Here is a 25,200-nt window from a genome sequence, read left to right as displayed (position 1 = left end):
ATGGACAAAATGGTGATGGCTAACCAACCGGACATAGTAGTGGTAGACAAGCAGAGGAAGACGGCCGTAGTGATAGAGGTAGCAATACCGAAATACAGCAACATCAGGAAGAAGGAACACGAGAAGCTGGAGAAGTACCAAGGGCTCATAGAAGAGCTTGAGAAGATGTGGAGGGTGAAGGTAACAAACCCCAGTCACCACTCACAACACTCAAACACAGTGTGCTTGTCAATAGCTTTTATTGTTGTTGACTCTTGTTCCAGACAGTTGTGATCGCTTGATGAGCTGCAGCTGGCATGGCCCCGCAAGCCAGCTGCACCACCTCTCCCCTGCTGCTGAGTCAAAGACCACAGCTCTGTCACACCATCCAATCCACAAATAATAAATAATAAATCTGGGTAAATTCCCAGATGATTAAACATGCAACTATTTTGCTGGTAATACCTGAAATGAGTAAAGAAAATCAACAGCCTATTTATGCAAGATAATTCATAATTTTATTGGGGGGCTATATTGGTTGGGTCTGATTTTTGGGGGGACATAACCCTCCTAACCCCCCTGGAAATTACGCCCCTGGCTCAGAGTTCACAGAAGGGGCCCACTTCAGGATTTTTGAAGACAGTTTGTGTGGAAGAATGGGCCAAAATTAAACCCGAGCAAAGTCTGTAACTAGTTTCTCCATACAGGAGGTGTCTTTAAGCTGTCAAAAGTATTAAATAAATTTCAGTGTGAGTGCTCTGAGAGAGTCAAAAAGTGCTATATGGCAATCAGTCCATTTACCATGTGTGTCATTTGTTTTTTTGTTTTTTTTGTTTTGTTTTTTTGGATGGGTTTGTTATCGACATCTGGTGAGAATTTCATGTTGATAGCAAGTTTGAAAATATATTCACTGGTGACATGTTTATTACTTAATTTAACTGCTGTATGTATAGATGTGTATAGCGAGAAAGGTAATCTCCAAGTTGTGACAGGCCTTGAAAAACTACAAACCATGATTACATAGTTTGCAGAATAACCTTTGAAGGCAACATTTTCTGTATGAAAATACTGACAAACTCTTTTTTTTCTTCCCCCAGTTAAGTGAAGTTGACAGGCATTTATATACTCACAGCCCTCTTAAGATCATTTCAGTCAGGGTTAGGTCTGGACTGTCACACATTTATTCTTTTCTTTTTCAACCAGTCTGTTGTAGATTTGCTCCTGTTATTGGAATCAATGTCTGAACACAGTACAGAGAAGCTAACTACACTCTACTCCCAGAGAGGTCAATTACCTTGTTAATAGTGTTACATCCTTATTGCACATGACTCTGGATGCTCCAGAGAATAGAGAGCCTCATATCATAAGTTGAATTCCATGGTGTAACTCTCAAACGTGCACTTTGACCCACAAACCTTCATTTAGCCTGAAAAAATTGTTTGTTACTCTGTTTAAAGTCCTCTGTAAAGATGCTCCCAAGTCTCACAAATAACCAAATGTGACCTCCACCTCTGTTCTTTCAGGGTCTGTAACTTGAAATGTTTTCATAGTGTGAAGATAACATTTGGCATGGTTTAATTAAATACGTATACTAGTTCTTGTAGAAAATGGGTATGAGGTGGCACATCCCTATTGTCTTTTGAGGAATTTTGAATGTTCTCCATATACTGACAATGTTATGGCTGCTGCTATTGTCATGCTAAACTTAAGATGCTTTGTCTTTTGTTTTCTTTCTCAATCTGCAAAGCTGTGATGTCTGCTCTGTGTGTGTGTGTGTGTGTGGGGGGGGGGGGGGGGGGGGGGGTCTTTCACATTTCTAAATGGTCCTTCTGTAACTCATTGAACTGATATCAACAAGCACTTTAGATAATATTCCACAGGAACGTCCTTTATTGGTATGTTTGAGAGGATGACTTCAACTGAAATAATATGAAGTAATAGTTAACACTGACAGGTTTTGCTTAGCTAGCATAGTTAACATTAACAATTTATTCTTTTTCTTTAAATCTGTATGAATAAAATGCTATACTTGTTTATGAACATTTGAAGTGAAATAAAGAATGATTAGAAGACCCTTGAACAAAGTCTGCTGTCTGCTCCTTCTGATTCCCTGCTTTGATGGACAGTTAACCCATGAAGTGTGTTCTAAAACAAGGTGGCCATATCATCTATTTTTAAAATTGACCAGTGCACTGGTCACAGTAAAAGTATAGCATTTGAAACACAGGATAAGATGACTTGCACTGAAATAACTTTATGCGCTTAACAGTTTGAAAATTGTTCAAATGAAAAGTGACACACTAAATAACTTTCCATTTTAACAGTTTTCAAATTGTTAAGCGCATAGTTATTTCAGTGTGACCAGTGCAGTAGGTACTGCACTGGTCTTTAAAAGGGACCAGTGCCTCTGGGAGGCAGAGCCTTCAGTTTAAAGGCCCCTCTTCTATAGAACCAGCTTGCACTGGATGTTTCTTCTTCACTCACTATGTGTTAAAAGACCTCTCTGCACTGAATCATACCTGTTATTAATCTCTGGCTCTCTTCCACAGTATGTCTTTCATCCCGTCTTCCTTTTCTCTCCCCAAACGGTTGTGGCAGATGGCCGCCCCTCCCTGAGCCTGGTTCTGATGGAGTTTTTCTTTCCCACTGTCGCCAAGTGCTTGCTCATAGATGGTCATGATTGTTGGGTTTTTCTCTGTATGCATTATTGTAGGGTCTACCTTACAATATCAAGTGCTTTGAGGAGACTGTTGTCGTGATTTGGTGCTGTATAAATAAAACTGAAATTGAACATACAGTTCAATCCAGTATTCATACAATGGGGATGTAGTTCTTTGCTGCCTGAATTTGCTCTCTGTCTGCCCATGAAAATGTATCAAGCAATTGTCCAATTACATTTGGGCCTATATGTGTGTTATATATGTGTAATATATAAAAACAGCTGCAACTCCACTTTTTTTTTTAAGTTAAACCCATAAACTGCTTGATTAAATATTTGTTCCTACTCAAATAATGGCATATATAATAATTGCAAGATATGTGAATGCAGGAAAAAACAAAAAACCAAACACACACTTACAAAACACTGGTGAATATTTAATACGAGAACATCTGTTTGTCATTCAAAAAACCTTTCCACAAAATTATCATCATCAGTGTGCATGCAGGAGCTCCAGACATTACATCATGAAAGGCATCAATTTTTTGCACCCCCAACACACATACGTTACAAAAAAAAAAAAAAAAAAAAAAAAAAAAAAAAAAAAAAATATCGGGCAGCTGGCTGCAGTGGGTAATTTCAAACTATACACAACACAAACGTCTTCAACCACAAACTACACAGTCAATTTCAGTCCACCAATCTCCAAGTTCCACAGGGATAATCAAGACACCCTAACCTGATGTCCTATATCTACTAAACCCAAATGTTCTTTTTTTGTATTTAAAAACATGCTTTACATTTTTCTAGTTAAAAAACAATAGACAACCATGTACAGGTAACAAGTGTTTATAGATGGATGTATAAAAAAACATTTTACATGTAGGGCCACCAGTGTGCAGCAGATTTTACTCATTCAAATCCTGAGATTCTGCTTCCAACAGAAAAAAAAAAAAGGAAAAAAAGTGTCAATTATATTTTTCTAACAACACAGCAGGACGCATGTCCTGCAGCTGTTTTAACATCAGGTCAGAGACAGACGATGAAAAGGCCGCGTCCAGGTATATTTTCACCTTGCTCAGTGATTTCAGATTCTGACGGTTGCTGAACCTGACACAGTTGCCTTTGGTGCTCAGGCTGAACGGATGCCTGCACTTTACTGCCTCCGAGACATTCCTCATCAACGGGTGCTCAGATTTATTCGACTGTTCTAGGAATTTTAAGAAGGACATTTCAAATCCCATTGGTTTAAAAGAAGCCAGCGGCACACTCTGCTCAGTCCTCTCATCCTGCATTACAGCGGGACATGAGGAGACAGCTTCATTGTCCCGGCTGTAAACCACGTCCGCCTTGGTTGGATGTGGAATCTTCTTGCGTTTCACAATTTTTTCAATGTATTTTCGTGGACGCCCTCGCTTGCGTTTGAGTATCACAGAACCATCAGAGATGCCATCATTTGATAATTTGCTGTCAAACAATGCTACAGGGATCCCTGCTGCAGCCCTTCTGCGTAGGATTGGCTTTGAGCATCCATACTCTCTACCCTCCAGGCTGGCGTCTGCAGCCGTCTCGACGTCTGACATGTCTGAGGTGTTGTCAGATTTGGAGTCGTCACTCCTGATTGAGCGACACTTCTGCCGCGGAAACTTTTTGCAGAAGATAAAGTGACTTCTGTGCTGTTCCAGGTACTTTTCTGAAAGTCCGTGGCCAATGTAATGCTTCATTATACTCCGCTCTGACTTCATTACAGACTCGCAGCCTTTGATCATACAGGGGTACTGCAGAGGTAATTTCTTCGTGCACAAAGCGGACGCCTCCAGTTTAGATTTCAGTGAGGGTTTTCCATATTTAACCCAGTGATTGTTCTTTGACTTGCTAGCCCTCTTTGTGTCACTTGCTCTCAAAAACTTTTTATTTGTTTCGATGTTTTCTTTCCCGTTACTTGTCTTAGTAATTTGATAATGCAAAGTCTTTGAAGTCTGTTTTGCGCCATCTTTTATTTGTTGACTGTTTAATTTAGACTGGTGCAGATCCTGGTGCTTTTTCATCATATGTCTGATAAGATTTGACTTTGTGGCATATGAACGGTCACAGCCTTCAATTTCACACTTGAAAGAACCATTTAAATGTTCTGGTTTGGCCAGCTTTATATCTTTGTGCTCACCTTTGATGTGAGCTACGTAACTCCTGAAAGCAGTGAAGGATTCCTTACATCCTTGATGGCCACAAGCAAACTTGCCGAGCCTGACGCTGGACAACAGACTGCCGACTTTATCTAGACTAAATTCGTGGAGCTGGACATAATGCTGAAAAAGGTTGGGTACTTGTTGGAAAACACGGGAGCAGTCTTTGACTTGGCATCTGAACTCAGAAACCTGAGGGAACTCTGCCTCTGGCTCATCCTCGTGGTCCAGTTCATTTGCAGCCTCAGACTGGTCTTGCTCTTTGTTTACCTCCAGTGCCGACAGGGCAGACTGGTGAACAGCCCTGTAGTGGAGGATCAGATTGTGCTGGATAGTAAAAGCTGCCACGCAGCCTTGATGAACACAGCGATATGGTCTGTATGGACTCATTGCATCACCTAACTTGGGCTTCCTCTCTTTAGTCTTCTTTGTAACATCTATACTTGGCTGAACTATTGAGTGCCTATTGAAAGCTGAATGCTTGTTGGAGGACTGTGGCTCCTTAGCCTGAGCTGTGCCCAAGAGAGCCTGGGTGAGCAAAGGTGACACTGTAGGTAAGGAGTCGCCAACCACTGGATGCTGAACAGGCAAGTTTCTTTGCTGTTCATGTAACCATTGTTCTGCTGCTTTTACTGACGGGAAGGATGTAGTTGAAGTCTGTGCCTGTCTCGAAGGAGTCACTGGTTGGTTATGCGTGTGAGCTGCTTGCAAAGGACAGATCACTGTGGAGCGAATGTCTTGCTGAAACTTGTTATTCGTTATGACTGTGTTAGTGCAGGGCCCCAGCACCTGTGATGAGTAATCCCGTTTTGTGGCATCTTTGAGTGGACACACATGTGTCCTGTTCTCCACTGTCGTGTTGTACCGAGCCTCTGGAGCAGAGTTTATACCCACAGGTTGGTTTTGAATAGCAGCGGACGCAGCATCTTTGGCCTGCCTGCGCTTCAAATCTAAATCCGCAATTTCTTTAGCTGATAATTTGTGAGCTGACTGGTAGTGAGCTCTGAGGTTTGAGTTTCGAGTGAATGCCTTAATACATTTCTGACATTTAAAAGGAGCATATAGGCCATATCGTTTTTTAACCACATTCACCATCTCAATTGTGTAACTGTGGGTTTTTGAGAGGTGTTTCCACAGTGCTTCACTGGAAATGGAACTAAAGGTGCAGTCCTCCTTCTCACAAGCAAATGGCTTAATCAAGGCTGATGAAATTGATTTACGCGGTTTGACTTTTGCACATTTGGTCTGGTTGTTTGCAGCTTGCTGCACAGAAACATTTGACATTTGATCAGCAACTTCTCTGACCAAGTTGAGCCTTTCAAATGCACTCTGAATTTCGGTCATGTACTGCTGTTGGCTGGCTGACAGTTGGTATGGTTCAGGCTCTGGATCATTTGCCACAATGACTCTGGGACTTGGTACCTCCTGTTGTGGTATAACAGTATCTCTGAAACAAGTAAAACTTTGTGTGTTCAGCAATAGTTCAATTTCATCAGAGGTCTGTGGCATAACTACAGAATTTTCCTCAAAAAATTGTCCTTGACTAATAAAATCTGTCTTTGCATCATTAGACAATGGATTATATCCAGAATTATTGGAAGAGGTACCTGCTGGATTGAGCGATATGGCTTTAGCATCAGCGTTGGAGGAGTTACACATGCTGTTCCGACGCTGCAAGTCGCCAGCCAAAATCTGCTCACGCAGTCTCTTTTTAATGCCTTGGTCAAAAGCTTTTCTCTGCACCTCAATCTGACTGCTACTTATTGCTGCTGGACTAAGCTGATTTTCAGGTATCAGTGTGTGTGTCACTGAGTTTAAATCTGGATCTGGTGTGTGGATATTGTCAGACTGATATCCTTCATTGTGGATCTCCCCAGGAGTCTCGTTTTTAGGGGCAGATCTGGGGAGAGCCGCAGAAGGGTTTTCTGTGAGGATTTGTGAAAACAGTGGGTCTGGGAATTCTGTTCCAGAAAATATATCCATACTTGGCTGAGGATAATGGGCTGAACTGTATGAGCACTCTTGCTTCACCTGAACATTTTCTGTGTGCTGTATTACTGAGCTACCTGTCAAACGCTCACCAGCTCCTAGGGTAACACAGGGGTTTTGGAACATTGTCTGTGGCGTAGTTGTGTGCACAAAGAGATCAGACATGTTGGATTCAGTCATAATTTGTTTAAGAATATCATCATTTGCCTCATTGCTGCCATATGTCTGCAAGTTATTTGGTGGATAATTACGTGTGGGGTAATCTTTTGTAGCTGCTGAAGCACTTGTTACAGATTGATGATGCTTCTCCTGGTACACAGCAGCAGGGTTATAAGAAAGTTGAGGGGTGCCAACTGTTTGCTCTGAATTAAGATCAAGGAATGATCTTGGCAAATCTGCATTCAGTTCTGAATCACTGTAGGGTTTGCAAGTTGTTCGTTTGGACAAGTGGCCTCCGAGGGATTTAGGACTATCAAACTCTCTAAAACACCTCCGACAAACAAATTTCCCATCCTTAATAATCGCTGGCCATTTAATCCTTTTGTTTTTTCTGCGTCGCACCTCATCTTCGGCGACAATAGGGCCATCTATAGGTAGGACCGTACTACTCTTCTGGATTTCGTTGTTTGCAGAAGGAAAATTCATCTGTAGATGATTTTGCACAGTTTTTGTTTGTTCAGGTATCTTGGCACCAGGGGCTAAACTGCTTTGAATCTGTGATGAATATGATGGACAGGCATCAGTTTGTTCCAACACTTCCTTTGCACCATTCACGTACGAGGGACGAACTGGCTGGGGCCTACTGTTCTGTGGTGACTGCAAGGACTCTGCTGGTCTCTCCGTAACTGATCCCATCACAGAACAGGATGGGACACCAAGCGACACAACAGAACTATTAGGAGTCATTTGCAGGTTCGCTTGCAGGCTAGGTGGATAGACTTGAGAAGAACCACAGTTTTGAACTTGTTCGCTTCCAGCAACTGGATGCCAACTGTGACTGCCTGAAGCTTGAGGGTGTTCAATTGTGGGATTTCTATTGCTCCCTAACTGAGAGAGAACAATGGGATTCAAAACATTCGCCATTAGCAGCGAACCATTATGGGTGAGGCCTGGTGAAGAAAGCGAGTGCAGGTCAGAATAGTTTAGACTGTTACCCATGTTGGTATAAGGTGATTGGATAACGTTCTGTCTCTGAACTCCATGAATTGTTACTCTACTGTTTTGCTGGTTCTGAAGCTGCGAGACTGAACTGAGATGCTCCACAGACGATTTGCTCTGTGCTGGAGCATAGGTTGTTTTGATGTTAGTTCGAGCAACTTTCCATTGCTCATAGAAATCTGGGTGAACCGCTTTCATGTGCTTGGTGACACTCCTGTAGGAGCTGTAATGCCTCGGACATGTTTCTAATGCACAGTGAAATCGCTCTCTCTGTTGTGGAGAGTTGTCCGCTCTGTTCCCAGCTAGCTGCTGAGGACTTACTGTTGGAGGGAGTGGCTGCAAAACTGCAGGCTCTACAGAGCTGTGAGGCAGCTGTACTGTTAAGCAGTTGCTAGTAGATGGTGGCTCTTGCTTTACTGGCAAATTTAAGTTAGAGTTGTAATTAACTGAATCAGTATTCTGAATATTAGAGAACATCTGCGGTTGGCTATGTAAGACATTATTTAAACTGGCTTCAAATGAAGTTACAGACTGATTATGTTGGGGCGCTCTTTGATAATCAGACAAATTATCTCTATATCTTTGAGTTTCAGACAAGCTGGAACAGACAGACTGAATCACAGAATTGCTTAAATTGTGTGTATGACTGCTTGAAAAAGCTGTGTCTTCATGTTCACTTTTATATTGTTTTAATGTGTCCACAGGTTCTTCTGAAGATGTCAGCAAAGTCTCAGTGGGTACCGGCAGCCGTCCATGATCTTGATCAACACTCTCCGTTTCAGTGCTCCAGTTCTCCTGTTGCATTTGCTCAGGGAGTGAAGGGCTGGGTTGCCCATTTTGTAGGGTTTGTTCAGAGGACTGGTTTTCCTCTTCTTGAGTCACATGCCTGTCCTGGTGTAAATCCAGCTGCTGCTGTGAATGGAATACTTTTCCACAGTCCACAACTTTACAGGTAAAAGTTTTATAATGCTGTGCCTCGTGGTCATACAGTTTGAAGGCTGCATTGAAAATTTTTCCACAGTTTGGAAACATGCATTTAGCTTTAAACACAGAATGTGTTTTCCTATGTATTAGGAGCTCAGTGTTGGACAAGAAACTTGCCTTGCAGTTCAACTGTATGCAGATGTAAGGTTTTACACCACAGTGGACCTGCAAGTGATCATTAAGATGAGTGACACTAATGAAGTGGCGACGGCAGTACTGGCAAACAACCTTTTTGCTCTGCATCTCAAGGAAAGTCTTTGCTTCCTCATTATCCCCATGAGCTTTGACATGTGCAATAAGATTTTTGAAAAATTTGAAGCTCCTCCTGCATTTTCCAACAGGGCACATGTTGTCTTCACTACACTCCACATTAAGCCTAGCCACACTGGTCTGACCCTTGTAAGCCAACCCCCCGTTACACCCTGAGGGGTCACCATTTACAGAAAGATTGTGCTGCGTTTTGGATTCAAAGGCTGCAATAACAGGGGCAGCTGTTTTGGGATTAGCCAGTTTCTTGCTTGTTTTCAGTGCAGTCAGCCTTTCCTTGCACGATTGTTTCACATGTGATGTTACATGGGGAATTAATGTGTCTTTTGAGGTAAATGTCTGAGCACATATTGGGCAGGTGTACATTCCCTTGCTTAGATGAGTCTGTGCGTGTCGTACAATCCGATGGCCGAGAAACTCTTTGTCGCACAGCACACAGTACTGCATGTAGGCCTGCCAGTTTCTGAACCTGGCAGATATAAAACCTTTTTCTCTCAGTTTCTTCATTTCTCTGTTTTTCTGTTTCTTGTCTGTAACATCTTTGAGTTCGTAGGTGCCAGTAACCAAGTGGTCTGGAACATTATTAAACCCCTTTAGGCTCATGACGTCCTCCTCTTCTTCAGGGCTCTCTGTATCATTCAGCAAATCAATCGATGACACTATGGAAGCTTCTTCGCCCATTAGTGCCAAGCAGTGACGCTTTAGCGCTTTCCAATCCCAAAATTCTGGGTCAAAGGACCACTGAGTTTTTAACACTAGCAAGAGTTCACATCGCAGCGAGTTGGGAACCAGCAAATCCCCCTCCTCTAGTTTTTGATCAGGTTCATTATAAAGAGTCTCCACAGCATAGTAAGACTCAACAGTGGGTTCTAGGAGGAACTCTGTCAGCTGACAGGCTCGCTTCACTTCCAAGTCAGATGGAAGCAAACAGGAAATTGTTTTACACACAGTGGCTTTACTGTTCCCATCACCTGATTCCATCCGTAGAGCCCTGATGCACATTTCGATGCACACTGGCAGGCCAACACGGTCAATCTGTGAAGGGGACAAACACACACATAAAAAAGCTAAATTATTTTAAGCACGTTTCAACTTATTCTGAACTGCTCTGGCTATATTAATAAAGACCCATTTCATTAAAAAGACGTTATTTGGTTATTAAGTTACTACAATCGAAATGGACAAGACCGGGGAATAGGAAAGAGAAAGACGAAGAAGAGAGAAGTCGGGAGGAGGCTCAACAAAAAGACAAAAAGGAAAGAAAACAGAGGAAAAGAGACTAAAAATCCGTGAGCACCACAGTAGGGAAACCACAGCAACAACCAACATAATAAATGTTGAATGCTACCGAGTGGCATACAGTACTAATAATGCATATGTTTAGAGGCAGCAGCCAACCAAAACGGTGTGTGTCTGTGTAACCTGTTGGCTAAGATACAGTGTTGAAAGTTAGGCAGATCTAGTCCTCCTTTGTAGCATTTTTAAGATAATACGTGAGGGCTTATCTTTCCAAAGGAATTTAGAGACCTAAACCAGTTTGGTGATGGTTTACTCGGGATCATTGAAAACAAATAAATGATTCTTGGCAAGACCATCATTTTTATTGAAGCGACCCTTCCCATGAAAGATATGGGTAGAGATTTCTATCTAGTGGGATGTAGTTTAATTTAGTTAAATCTGCAAGCTTAGGAGAGACATTAATACCTAAATATTCAATATTTCCAGATACCAGTGGGCTAGAAGAGGAATTATGGAAGGAGCAATTAATCAGAAGAACTGTAGATTTGAACCAGTTTATCGAATAATCTGAAACTTTTTTTTAAAAAAAAGAGTTTAATGCAATATCTCAGGGAGAGCGGTTTGTGAGTGTTGGAAAAAAAAGCAACACATCCACATAAAGACAGATTTTATGTTCTACATTCTTACATCTTATGCCCGTAATCACTTTAGCCTGTCTAATTGCTGCTGCTAGTGGTTTGATAAAAATTGCAAACAGTGCAGGGGAGAGTGGGCATCTCTGCCAGGTGACATCTTCCAGCTTCTGCCAGGAGACAGAAGCAGGAAGATGTTTGGTCATTTGTCCTGCCACATGCTGTTGGGGTAGTATTTTGTGCCCAAAAACTACGACACACCGTAATCCCCATTCCACAGAACTTTACACTGGGCACAACACAATCAGACAAATACCGTTCTCCTGGCGACTGCCAAACCCAGACTTGTCTGTTGGATTTCCAGACAAGAAGCATGAATTCATCACTCAATTCAATTTTATTTATAAAGCGCCAAATCACAACAGCAGTAACCTCAAGGTGCTTTATATTCTAAGGTAGACCCCACAATAATAATAAGAAATACTCAGTGCATCATGGGAATCCCCCAGCAGCCTACGCTTATTGCGGCATAATTAAGGGAGGATTCAGGGTCACCTGATCCAGCACTAACTATATGCTTTAGCAAAAAGAGAACATGTCTCCACTGTTGTAGAGACCATTTACATTGCGCTTGTTGATGTAAAGCTTGGGTGCAGCTGCTCAGCCATGGAAACCCATTCAATGAAGCTCTCTACATACTGTTCTTTCAAACTAATCTGAAGGTCACATTAAGTTTGGAGTTCTGTTCTGACTGACTCTGCAGAAAGTTGGCAACCTCTATGCTGACTGTGATTTTATGTGGCCTACCGCTTCGTGGCAGAGTTGCTGTTGTTCCCAATCACTTCTACTTTGTTACAGTAACAGCTGACAGTGGAATATTTAGTAGCAATGACATTTCACGACTGGACTTGCATTGGATTGCATATGAGACATCCTATCACGATACCAAGCTGGAATTCACTGAGCTTGTGAGAACCACCCGTTCTTTCACAAATGTTTGTAGATGCAGTCTGCATGCCTAACTGCTTCATTCTACACACGTGATCTGAACACCTGGACTCAATTTAAATGGGTGAGTGAACACTTTTGGCAATATGGTGTGGATAGCTCAAAGGCAAAGGATAACCGTAGCAGTCAATCATTGGGTCCAAATGTTTGAATGTACTGAAGCAGATGACTTTCCACTAACCTCTGACTGAATGACCTTGATGAGGAACAGGATGTGGTACACAGTAATTGACAACAAAGACATCTGGCGACATCTGTCAAGAAAGGCCTGCTCTGATGGTTCCAATCGCTTCAGCAGCTTGCTCCAAAACAGTGTGAGTTCCCTGGTTAGAAGACAGACAACTTTCTCAATACTGATTACTAGGGGTGCAACGATACAACAAAATTCACGGTTCGGTTCGGTTCGATACTTTGGTGTCACGGTTCGATATTTTTTCGATACAAAAAAAATGTTCATGCCTTTTTATTAATTTGTCATTTATTAAATTTTCACGGCACATTCTGCACCACATCTCTGTGCGTTCATCATTTGTTTGAAGCCAGCTCACCTCCTGCAACCACTTTTCCGAGAATACGCGCTTCTTTTGTGGTTCGGACTCCTTCTGACATTTCTTTGGAGGTGGAGGAACACCACAGTAATTGCTTAAAGGAGCTTCTTCGACATCTTTAAGAGTTCTAAACAAATGTCTGTCCTCTTCCTTAAAATCTTATGTACGCAAACACGCGTTGCAACTTCTTATCTTGTGCGGGTTTTTATTTTGACAGCGAATGCGCACCTGCGGACCACTTATGTGCAGCCCTGGTTATTTAGCTCGTCATATTGCAGCCACAGAAATTCTTTTGTCCATGAAACCATAAAGCTGCACTTTCTTTTTGCCTTATAGTCTGATTTGTCATAACCTTTCCGTTTTGTCACTTCTTCACCCTGACCTGTCTTATTTGGCTCAGCAGAACTAAAATATATATCCTGCTGCTTTTACACACGCACTAACATAACGCTCAGCGATTCTCTGCGCGATCAACCTCTCACATGTTTAAGCTGCAGGAGATTTCACTTGTCATGTTTGCATAGTAAGCTAACGATTGATAAGACGATGTCAGAGGAATTGGTGCGCAAATTATCATCACTCACCAATCAGTGCTGTCGCTCTCTACACACAGTTCACGCGATTGCAAAGTGAAAGCAAAAAACAAGCGCAAATTCAAACGCGATTTCAGTATGTCACATATTGACAGTGGCTCACCGATGCCAATGACATAATTACCCAGCTACATTTCCGAAAGAATGCAAAAGCATTGACATATATTTTTCCTTCCTACGATAGGCCGACGGGCAGGGCAGAGATAGATTTTGGTAGCCCGACTGGAAAAAAGCCCCAGGACGTCGGGCTAGCGATTTTGCGAGCCCTGTATCTGATTGAGGAATCACTCATCTTTGGAAAAGAGAGTTTATTATGGAGAAATGTCTCTTTCCAAAATAAAAGCTATACTATACGCTTCTTCTGGGCTATATTCTCAGCAGCATATTAAACATATCAGGTCGCCATAAGGAGAATCATGTGCTAACGGCTGTCTAAATGACTCGGGTAAAGTTTGTAGCATGCGTGCTTATTTTTGTCTGCTTCCACTTGTCTTTGCACTAGGATGATGTCGGAGTAAATGTGCAGTCATATTGGTTGTGTTCCCACTAGTGCTGTCAGCGTTAATCTGAAATGACGTTAAGGTCACAACACGGCAAATCTCCGTTAACGAGCTACCGCGGATCGCCTCATGAGTGGGGCTGGAAGACGTCAACACATTAACGAGCTAACTGCGCTAACACACTAGTTCCTACCAATTGAGCATTGCTGGCACATCCAACATACTGTTTTACTTTTGTCCATGACACGCTTACCTTCAGGGTCATACGTCACATGAAAACCAAAACAGTTCCAAACGCCAGATCTGAATGAGGGTGGGGGAGGTTCAATTTGCCATGTTGCAACGAGCTTAACTTCTGTCTAGCTAGCTTGCCCTGCGCTCAGTGAATCTGTGTTCGACTACTCCGCCTAGGCTGCACTGTCGAGCGCAGATCCACTGAGCGCTCAACACAGACAGCATCGTCAGAAGGAAAGTTGATAAAATAAATTAAAAATGTTGTATCGTTCGATACATATGCGTACCGAACCGAAAGCACTGTATCGAACGGTTCGATATCGATACGAGTATCGTTGCACCCCTACTGATTACATCACCAACCTCCTAATAGTACCCAACAATATGGAGGAAAAGAGAAGAAAAAAGTATGCTGATTCTATAACTTTACTTATTTCTTATTTTTCTAAAAAAATAAAATAAAATAGTGGTCAGCATCAAATCAGAGAACTTTTCTTCTTACCAAGCACAGTATGTGTCTCCTTGGAGAAGCTGCCGGGTCAGGAAGGCCGAGCATAAACTGAAAGCTGCATTATCGTCTCCCTCAGACTCTAGGTTGCAAATCATCTCTAATGCATCACGGCAGTCCTCCTTTGAAAGCTTTACAGATAGAAACAACATAACCACATATTGAATCACCCAAGTGATGAAACCAAACATTCAGTAATTTTGCAACCCTCCAATATCAAAGGTCTCAGAAACTTTTAAATGTTGCCTACCTATTACAAGAAAACATAAGAAGACAACAGCACCAATAGAGTAAGGCCACAAATAAGGCTAGCAGCAAAGTGACATCATGATGTGCTATGTTACCTTTTTAATACCAGGGGAGCTAAGAGCTAAACTCGAGACGTTTCAAAATGTTGCTCGACAGCATTCAGTGACTGTAGCTTGAAAATGTGTTTGAAAATACTCAAACTTGAAAGGCTCATACTAGATAGTCACACACACAGGAAACCTTTCACATTATCACAATTTTAATACACTGTTGTAAAAACAGTATTTGCCCTTTTCCCTTTTTTTTTTGGCACATTTGTTACACTTTAGTATCAGACAAAGATAACCTGACTAAATACATAATGCACTTTTATTTATGAATGTAAAAAAAAAAAAATCAAACCTACATGAGCCTGTGTGCAAAAAGCCTTTGCCCTTCGTTGAGGAATTTTGTTCCACCGTTCTTTGCCAGAAATTTTCAGACACTGAAGGGGTTTTGAGCATGAACTGTCTGTTTAAGGCCATGCCAAATCATCTCAACTGAGCTTACTGTGACTAGATTACTCCAAAACCTGCACTTTATTTTTCTGACTTGGTGTGTTATAGATCATTGTTCTGATACATAACCCAAGTGTGCTTGAGCTGCAGGGAACCAACCAGCTTAAGTTAGTGCTCTCTGTACAACTTTCCCCTTACCTTACACATAAAATCTCAGTTTTCCCACTAAACCTGCTTTTTCAAACAAACCCCCGATTCCTAACACACAAACACAAAGTCCAACAACACAACTGCTGGCCTGTGTAGGATAAACAGCAGATGACAGATGAAACCCTCAGGTTGAAAGTCTATGAAAACATATGAAACTTAACCCGCTACTAAGTGTGACCACAGCACTTTATGCATAATTAAATAACCCAATGAAACTCACCTCTTCCATAAGATGATTCTGCTCTGCAGTACCACAGAGGCACACAAGATACAGCTGCTTGAAGGATCCGTTCACTTGGAAGGCTGAGGACTGGCAGCAGGTCTTTGCCAGCAGTGCAGCCTTCTCTAGCTTCTTCTCCTTCATCAGCTGCTTCACTCTCATCCCCAACAGTACGATTCCCTCTTGTGCTAGGAATTCCTCAACTGAAACATTCAATATGCATTTTTTAAAAATTCATGTTTAGTATCTTAATTTTTTATTTTTTTTTATGGAAGTGCTCAACAATTTTCTTCCCAGTAAAATCTTAAATACAGTATTGCTAATGCCGAGGCTGCATAAAATCTACTTTAAACCCTTTTCACTTATTGTACTTGAAGACGTGCAACATAGGGTCTAACCAGATCCTCTTATTGTGATTAATTGGGCCTCCAGCGACAGTGAGGAATCTTGAAGTCATTTGTAACCAGGAAATGTCCTTTACCTCTCATATTAAACAAAACAGACTACACACTTTCATCTGAGCAATACTGTCAAAATTTGGAGCTTCCTGTCGCAATGACGCAGAAGAAGTAGTCTTACTTCCAGGCTCGACTAATGCACGAGAAGTTGACAACAAGTTCCAAACAGCACTTCCGTCATGCACCTTATGTATGGAGAGATTTCGAGCACAGGACAGGAGGTAGAGTATTCACCTGTTCTTTTAAGATCATACTTCAATTTTCTTTTTGGTGAAGCTTATTGTTTGGAGTTGGTGAAGCACCAGTCACTAACTTAAGTCTAATCTCTGCTGTGCTTACGTTGTTGCAATAAATGGCTGCCCCTCGCTGGGCTTGGATCTGATGATTTGAAGTTACTCAAATTACTGAATTCTCCAGAGGAACCCACCTGAGGGATTAATAAAGTTTTATCTACTCTCTAATTTGAATTGAAAAATAAGAACTGAGGTTGTGAACTTCAATTTTTACTGTTCAATCACTGCTCCAAACATATTTAACAGGAAATATTTTGTTATTCCTTCTCTGACATTTTGTTACTTTTTTTAAATTTAACCTGCAGTGTTAATCACTCTGACCATTATTTCAGTTCTATAAAGCACACTATGGCTACGTTCACACTGCAGGTCTTAATGCTCAATTCCGATTTTTTGATCAAATCCGATTTTTTTGTCTGCTTGTTCACACTACAAATAAAATGCGACAGCAAACGTGCTCTAGTGTGAACGCTGCATGCGCAAAAGAAGACGTCACACACAACGCACTCTGTTTACACCCAAACCAAACAATATTGTTTGACTGATGGCCCTTAATATAAAGATTTCGGATTTTACATTTCCCAATTTTTGCTTTAAGTTATTGTGTTATTTACATAATGGTAAATGGTAAATATTTCATGGTATGAAATATTTATTTACATAATAATGTAAATAACCTAATAATTATCCTTATTGCTGTTTTAGAGAGGAGCGGTGCTTCAAAGGATAGTTGCAGATTTCTGTCAGAATCTGCAGATTATACAGTACAAATAAAATGTTCACGTTGTCTTCCCAAGAATTTCGCTGGATGGCCAGGAAGCGTTCACGATGTCTTCTCCAGAGCTGATAATTGGCGTCCGTCTTGTGTCAGTGACGTAAAAGACGGATTTAATGCGACATGACTGTTCAAACAGCAGTTGCTTTCTAAAACATCGGATATGTATCGGATTCAGTACCACATACGAAAGTGACCCAGATCGGATTTGAAAATATCGGATTTGTGCCGTTTACACTGTCATACCATGATCGGATATGGGTCGCATAGGGTAAAAAAAAAAATCGGATTTGATGCGCTTTCGCCTGCAGTGTGAACGTAGCTTATGTTTTCAAAGATGCTGCACAAAGCACATTATTGTTATTTTTCACTAGCATTTAATTAAAAGCACAGGATCTTTCCAAATAACAACACAATGTGAAAAAGAGGCCTGCACTCACCTTGTTCTGTAGGAAGGTTTTCATTGGACAGAAGGCCTTGCAGCGTCCTGTTGGACCAAACACCGTCATACTTGCCCAAAGCAGACAACGGGGACAGCTGAGCGATTCCATTCTGTTTAAGATTGCTGTGAGCAAACTGTACACAACAGGAAAACTCCATGAGGTCTGAATGTGAGTAGCTAAAGCATGCTTATGAAGTCCAGCTTAGAGCCGACATTTTGAATACTTTATTTGGAAAGCTGAAATCTTCTTTACCTGAACACATGACTTCAACTCGTTCCATACGGCATGTGGAATATCCTTCAGTGAGAGTAAAAGCTCGAGGAAACTCCTGTAAACCGAACCACAGAAACAGCAAACTGAACTCTGATGGACTGATTTTACAGGAAAATGTGTAACTCAACGTTGTTACAGGACAGTATGCAACAAATGTTCCATGAATGTAAAGTCTGTATCTGCAGTTATACTTACAGTGAGAGTCTCTCAACTACAAGAGAAACATTTTCACACTGCAGAGAGAGGTATGGAGAGGCATGGGCATAATTCACCAGGGCCACCGTGTACACTTTCACCAGAGGCAAAGGCTCCTCCTCCACCCTGCACCGACCTGCATACTCCAACAATGTCTGCAAGGGGAACCAAAGTCACTCACTTAGCAACAATGAAGGAAAAAACCCCAAAAAAACCCCCATACCAGCAGTTTGAAAACAGGCAGTCCATTCACTAAAGTTTAATCCTAATTGTGTGAGGCATTCACACTATAGTGATCCTGTTTCTCTTTATTCTTCTACCTTATTCTAGTTGCTCAGACCACGGTTGGTTAACTACTCCCTCAGTTTTCATCCGATTTTCACCATTCAAACTTTAAACTTTTCTGCTCCTTCTGCTAATGCCTGCTATATCTTATGGTGCTCATAACTTTTATACTTTTTGAGATATTACGCTTTTTATGCCATTTTTTGGCCCATTTTGCTGAATGGGACCACATTATCAGTGTGATCACCAGCTTTGCTTGCCTGGCTGAGCCATGTTTTAGCTCAGTGAGATGAGATTCCGTTCTCAGAGCAGGACGCCCGGGTTCGAAACACGCTTATGACAAAAAAAAAAATTCAGTTAATAGTTCAACTGTTTTAACTCTTTTCAACACAAATTTCAGCTTTTTTACCTCTTTTCAGCACAAATTCTGGCTTCTTCAATTGTTTTCAGCACAAACTTCAGCTTCTTTACCTCTTCAGTACAAATTCTGCTGATTCACCTATTTTCAGTGCAAAGTTCTGCTTCTTAACCTCTTTTCAGCAGAATTCTCAGCTTTTTCCACCTCTTTTCAGCACAAATCTCAGCCTCTTCAACTCTATTCTGCACAATTTTCAGTTTCTTCACCTCTTTTCAGCAAAAAGTTCTGTTTCTTCACCTCTTTTCAGCAAATTTCAGCTTCTGCTCCACAGTGCACATTTTTTCTCTCATCATATCTTTGTTTTGGACCAGAACTGGTTTGGCTCAGTGAGTTGAGCAGCTGCCATGAGACGCGGCGGTAAAGGTTCGAATCCTACCTGTGACGGTTGCCACACATCTTCCCCGCTTGCATGCACTCTGCTTTCTTGACACTCTTCAGTGTACCCTTTCACATACAGCCATCTTCAGCAAGCACTTCTACACCTCTTTTCAGCAGACAATTCTGCTTTTCAGCTGTTTTCAGCAGATTCCACTACACAGATTTCACATTGCATTTTCGCAAGAAATGCGACTTTTTCTAGTGACAATAATATTACAACAGGTGTTTAAATAAAGTATTCCTCATCTTCCCGTCTCATTTTCCTGCAGGGAAGACAGGCAGGCTTCAGGATAACGGCCCAAAAGCCTGCCTGTCACAGACAATGTGATAGAGGAACCTTGAAACGAGAGTTAAACAAAACAAAAAGATTTCTGACATGATGACAGGCTTCCATCCTTATGTACAACACCTGATACCAACAGGCAACAGTGCAAACCACTGAGCGACCAGCAGCATTTGTTATTGTAATCAACTACTTCAGCAAAATCCAATTTTAGGGTACTCATTTAACAGAATACACTAAGACTGTGCGATATGACCAAAATCTCATATCCCGATATTAAGACATCTATCGTCCAATAACGATATAAATCACAGAAATGTAACATTTTCTGTAAATTCTGTGAATCTCGGGCAGCTCGACTTGCGTAAAGTGTTTCCAGCTGGGCGTCATGGACCTGGAGTCGAGTGTTTTAACCGATGCATGAAACTATACATTTTAGACATAAGTTGTAACGGCCGCCGTTTTCTTTGTATTTATTACACGGCGTGCTGCGGGAAAAAGCCTGTTCTAACGTTTGAGTCTAAGTTTGAGTGATTCAGTTTATTTTGAAAAGTCTCAACAGGATCTTGAGCTTTATTGTGAAAGGTTTATGTGGAACAAGTGGAAACGTGTTGATTTTACCGTCGTTGTTGCTAACGACAACACATAAAAACAGGCGCTTGTCTGGCTGTAGTGTGGTTATATTAAATATAAGAGAAAGAGCGAAAGAAGAGATTAATATAGCCACTACAGTGACCATCAAAATAATGAAAAAATATTGCCGTAAACAGTTTATTTTGCGACACCACAAAACAAACGATAGCGTAAAATGAAACGATAGACGTTTTTATATCGTCATCCGATATATATCGTTATATCGAACAGCCCTAGAATACACATTTAAGTTTAGAGGTTTTACTAGTTTTACAAATGATTTAGATCATGATCTCATAGCTAGCTACAATAAAATAAGAAAAACATTTTATTAAATGAATGTAAAAGTGGAAAAGTTCGAACTTATCATCTCATCCACATCGGCCTACAGCCTTTCTGTCACCTCAGTCTGCAGCGCTTTCCCTGTGCAGCTCTCCTTTCAGGCCAGAAAGCGTCTGAATTTTATTGCGTCTGAATTGGTCGTTGTGTCCTTGGGCAAGACACTTTACCCTACTGCCTACTGGTGTTGGCCAGAGGGGCATTGATGGCGCGATATGGCAGCCTCGCTTCTGTCAGTCTGCCCCAGGGCAGCTGTGGCTACAACTGTAGCTTGCCTCCACCAGTGTGTGAATGTGAGAGTGAATAAATAGTGGTATTGTAAAGCGCTTTGGGTAAAGCGCTATATAAATCCAATCCATTATTATTATTATTATTGTTATTATTATTATTATTATTTAGGTCTATTAAAGGTCTAGTGTTGACCACAGAATAAGACATACTGTGACAGTATCATCATTTGTGAAAAACCTCTGCTTGCAACTGAAGGTTAAAAAATGGGTTCAATTCATTCAGATTTTTTTGTATTCAATGTAGAAAAAAAAAAACATTTAAAAGTTGATTTGAGTTAGTACACCAGTGCAATTTTAGGCACGATCTGGTTGAAAATAACAGTTTTTGGAGGTCATTTAAACATATCCTGTATCATGAGATAGCCCTACAGTGAATGACTGAGTTTGTGTCTGTAAGCCTTTAAAGTAGAAAAGCCAGCATATCAGGATTCTGAAGTTTACCCTTTTCTCTGATCAACAGTGCTGAAAACAGACGTTATGATGGTGTAGATTAGGGCTGGGCCATATCATACCGTTCACGGTAATACCGGTATAACGTTGGGCAACGACAAGAAAATGAAATATTGCGATAGAATATGGGTAAAAAGCGCATGCGCAGTGCCTTTGTTTTCATACGCACATGGCGAAAAAGACACGGCGGCGACGGAGAATGAGAAGGGCGAAAGCGGATCGTTGAATGAAACGGATGAACCAGAATTGGTTTGTAAAAATGCTGCAACTTCAGTGGTGTGGAACTGGTTTAGCTTTGGTCCGTCAGATACACAACAAAGCACTATTTTTGGTAGAGCATGCTAGCGGGCCGCCGTTATTACTGCGTTTTTTGGAAAATACGGCACACTTCAAATCAATCCTTTGATTTTTCTGAAAATCGACAGTGCCCCTTATAATCCCGTGTGCCTTATGTTTGAATTCTGGTTGTGTTTACTGACCTTGAAATGATTTTATGTCATACACGGCGCTCGAAAATCTGTCAAATGTTTTAGTACGACTTTGCTAAGCTACGAACCCGCACCGCTTGATGGATTGTCGGAGCATTACGGCTATCGTAGGCAGGAGCCTCGTGGAGTGATACATAGTGTGCTTCAACATAATATTACAGTATTGTGTGCGTATAAGCTTTTTTTTAAAAAAAGTTTTGTGGATATCATACATGGTTATGCTGAGGATATGTCGGCCAATTTCTACTGGAAATGCCTTTTGGTTAAACTGTCAGCAAGGAATTTCCATTTGCACTGTTAAATCTTTATATAACTTTAATGCACATAAAAAACAGCTGCTGGTTTAAGTGAAAATACATTGATTTTTTTTTTTGCACTAATAAAATTGTGGAGTTGTAAAGTATTTTGTCTAGTGTCAATTATATCGTCATTTATATCGTTATCGCAAATTTTCAAATTTATATCGTGATAAATAATTTTGGTCATATCGCCCTGCTCTAGTGTAGATGTCAATAATAATTCATTGTCCAAAATAACAACCCTCAGGTCAAAGGCTCACAGTTTTACAAGTGGCTTATGAAAAAAAATGTTTGTCATATTTTAAATATGAATGCAATTTAATTAACAAAATGCATTATTTCCGTTTTAATCTGAAATATTTAACAGAACTTTCAAATAATATGATCTAGTACAGCGGTCCCCAACCCCGGTACCGGTCCGTGAGTTGTTTGGTACCGTGCCGCGAGAGTTCAGGCTTGGGTGTGAAATTTATGGTTTTCAAGGTTTGTTTTTAATCGTTAACTCCGTTTCCCTGGGTCTTTTCCTATGTGTTATGAATAAATCATCTTTTTTTGGGTACCGGTACTGGTTTTATTTTGTTGTATTTATCAACTTCTGGAGGCTTACAACAGATTTCTTTCGGTATAAAACAACTGGCAGTGGATGGAGCAGCTACAAAGATTGCTTTTCTTCATGTCAGACTTTGCTCCGGAATACCCTCTAGTTTTTTTTCACAGTTTATACTGCAAGTGTGTTTTTAGTTGTAAATGTGGGTTTCCATGGTGACAATGGCACGCTGCAGAGCTGTGCTTTAAACAAAGCATCAAAGCAAAGCAAAAAATTGTATTGAGAACTTTTTTATAATCCAATTGCTCAATGAACTGCTGCAGCCATATATCCTACACAATATACTGCTTATAGAAACCTCAACCTCTTTGTTTTAGCCTCAAACGAAAAGCAGCACAATTAACTATCACTTGGGATTTTCCTAACCTGATGTGGTTAGTGGATGCTAAGGCTGTTTTTTTAAGATAGGTATAGCAGTCGGTACGCAATCGGCTCGATGTCCTACATTCTTGTTTTGTTTGTGTCACATACAGAGGTGGCACTGAGGCACTGCAGACGAGCACACTGCTCTCCGTCTGCAGACATATGTGGGACCATAAGTTTGGCCTGAGTCATTCCTGTTAAGGACCTTTTACATGTCTGTATGTCACTGTTTTGTGCCCACTCCACACATACTAGACGCGCCTGCTCCATGTCATTCAGAACCATGTATCTCTCATACATAAAAAAGAAAGCTTTGGAACCATTCCCATTAGTGAAGAGTGTGTTCTTTCTACAACACTGTTTCCCTCCCGAGGTCACGTTATGACACAAGTTTATGTGCCTAAAGTCCACATGACATCATGTGGTTGGTTGGTTGTGGCTAATAGACTTACTAACACTAAAAAGTTTAGGGGACCACTTTTCTACTACCCACAATAAGTTTTATGTTAATTCAATTGTATTTATACATCGCCAAATCACAACAGTCGCCTCATTGAGCTATATATTGTAAGGCAGACCCTACAATAGTACAACAGCAAAAACCCCAGCAATCATATGACCTATGAACTCTGGCGACAGTGGGGGGAAAAAAAACCCTCCCTTTTAACAGGAAGAAACCTCCAGCACAACCAGGCTCAGGGAGGGACTTTTAAAAGCAGCTACCCAAACAAAGTAGTGCCGCTTACTGCTAAAGACACAGGATATATTTTCCACTTTCACTTAGTTTGAACATAAAACTCATTGTTCCAGCCAGGGGCAGCACTAGAGTGAGCCCCTTGACTAACTGAATTTTAGTGTTCTTGTTTTCCTCTCAGTTATTGATTCTGTCACTGGTTAGCTGACACGTAATAAAACTGATTAGGTTCATCAAATATCTGCAAAAGCATTTCTATTCATCACCATCAGCAGCCTGACTTCACAGGCACTTCCTGACGTAACCACTGTACTCAGGACAAGGCGACCACACTGAAGACCACCACCACAATGAGCCCGAGGATACTCCGAGTCCCCATCCCCGCTCTCTCACGCTCTCAATACGACAAGCACACCTCTGTAGACTCCACCCGGTGCACAAGCTCACAAACGGCCACTGGACAGGCTCCAAGGGAGACTGCTGGTAATTTATGCTGCATTGTCTTCAGCGTGCAACTGAGACAGAAAACGACGTGCCCCCTTCTGCAGGCGGGCGTTCCGTTCCGCACGTACACAGCAGAAATCCATCGCGGGATTAACTGACAACTCCTTTCTTTTCCCAGGTGAAATCGTACCAAATGTGCTGCAGCTCCTAAAATCCAGCCGAACTGAAATTTGCTGGCCTTAGGGCTGTTACCGAGAGACAGGCGACCAACTTACGCTCACGTGCACGAGCATGTAGCCAAACATACAAGGGTAAAGAACTGATGCTAGGCACCCATATCCGCCAGAAGTGTATCAACGTAATGGAAGCCACCGTAAATAAAACAAGTCATTTTATTATTGCTGGTATAGGTCATTTTACCTGAACGACTCTTAACACCAACATTGCCAAAGGTAATTACCTCATGCAGACACAGCTTTAAGCTAACGTTTGTTTCAGATGCTCAACATTTAAGCTGAAGTTTACGAGCCTGTGTGTATTCACCAACCTGTGACTACTAGACTCGCTTCTATTCTGGACATAGACAAAACAACAACAACTAGCGAGTGCTTCCAAGAACTACTCAGTTTTGAAAGCAGGGTTTTCTCTGGAATATCAGTATGTGTGTAGCGTTGTTATCAATGCTAGCTGATTAGCTTGTTTGCTTAAGCGTAAAGAAAAGCAACTCACCCCACAAAACTCTTGACAATACTTCGAAGATGATTCTTCTGGAGAGTCGATGCTTTCTCTACTCAAGATTTCTTGCAATTCTTGCAAACGTTTTTTAAGTTCCTCAGTCGTTTCACTGATACCAATGGCAGGACTACGATCCTGTTCGGCCTCCTCGTCCGCCATCTTCACACCCAGCTTCTGCGCGTAACCACTGCTACGTAATCACGTAAGCACACATTTTACGAGTTCACGTCATCCCCCCCGTCGTGCCGACAGCACGTACAGAGAATTTCAGCTTTGTTGTTGTGATGGCAGCTTGTCATGTGAGTTCCTGCTACTTAGCGAAAATTAGTTTGCGAGAGTAGGTTCAAATAACAGATAAAACACCCTCAAAATCTCTGATTTTGTCAAGCCAGACTCACTG

General features: G+C 41.3%; 1 protein-coding gene across 1 annotated transcript; it reads right to left on the bottom strand.

The window, feature by feature from the left end:
* Nucleotides 1-3,222: 3,222 nt before the first annotated feature.
* On the bottom strand, nucleotides 3,223-24,972 carry znf292b (zinc finger protein 292b). The gene is made up of 8 exons (XM_006796259.2): nucleotides 24,795-24,972; nucleotides 18,095-18,249; nucleotides 17,879-17,954; nucleotides 17,624-17,759; nucleotides 15,658-15,860; nucleotides 14,476-14,612; nucleotides 12,280-12,421; nucleotides 3,223-10,254 (listed from the first exon to the last, which is right to left on the bottom strand). Exons 1-8 carry the CDS (start codon nucleotides 24,957-24,959, stop codon nucleotides 3,607-3,609), a joined length of 7,662 nt encoding a protein of 2,553 aa, XP_006796322.2. The 5' UTR covers nucleotides 24,960-24,972; the 3' UTR covers nucleotides 3,223-3,606.
* Nucleotides 24,973-25,200: the final 228 nt, after the last annotated feature.

The sequence above is a fragment of the Neolamprologus brichardi genome, chromosome 15 (genome assembly GCF_056152115.1).
Source record: "Neolamprologus brichardi isolate AB-2024 chromosome 15, ASM5615211v1, whole genome shotgun sequence".
Classification (NCBI taxonomy): Eukaryota; Metazoa; Chordata; class Actinopteri; order Cichliformes; family Cichlidae; genus Neolamprologus; species Neolamprologus brichardi.
Note: the sequence above shows the minus strand (reverse complement) of the source record. Positions and strands in the feature narration are given on the sequence as shown.

Bases quoted from the DNA above. Each gene is read 5' to 3' on its own strand.
- znf292b (XM_006796259.2), bottom strand. From the start codon at position 24,959: ATGGCGGACGAGGAGGCCGAACAGGATCGTAGTCCTGCCATTGGTATC. The intron at 18,250-24,794 runs GTGAGTTGCTTT...TTCCCCTTGCAG, and splicing joins ATTGTCAAGAGTTTTGTGGG to ACATTGTTGGAGTATGCAGG. The intron at 12,422-14,475 runs GTAAGAAGAAAA...TCTTCTAACCAG, and splicing joins GGAGACACATACTGTGCTTG to GGAACTCACACTGTTTTGGA.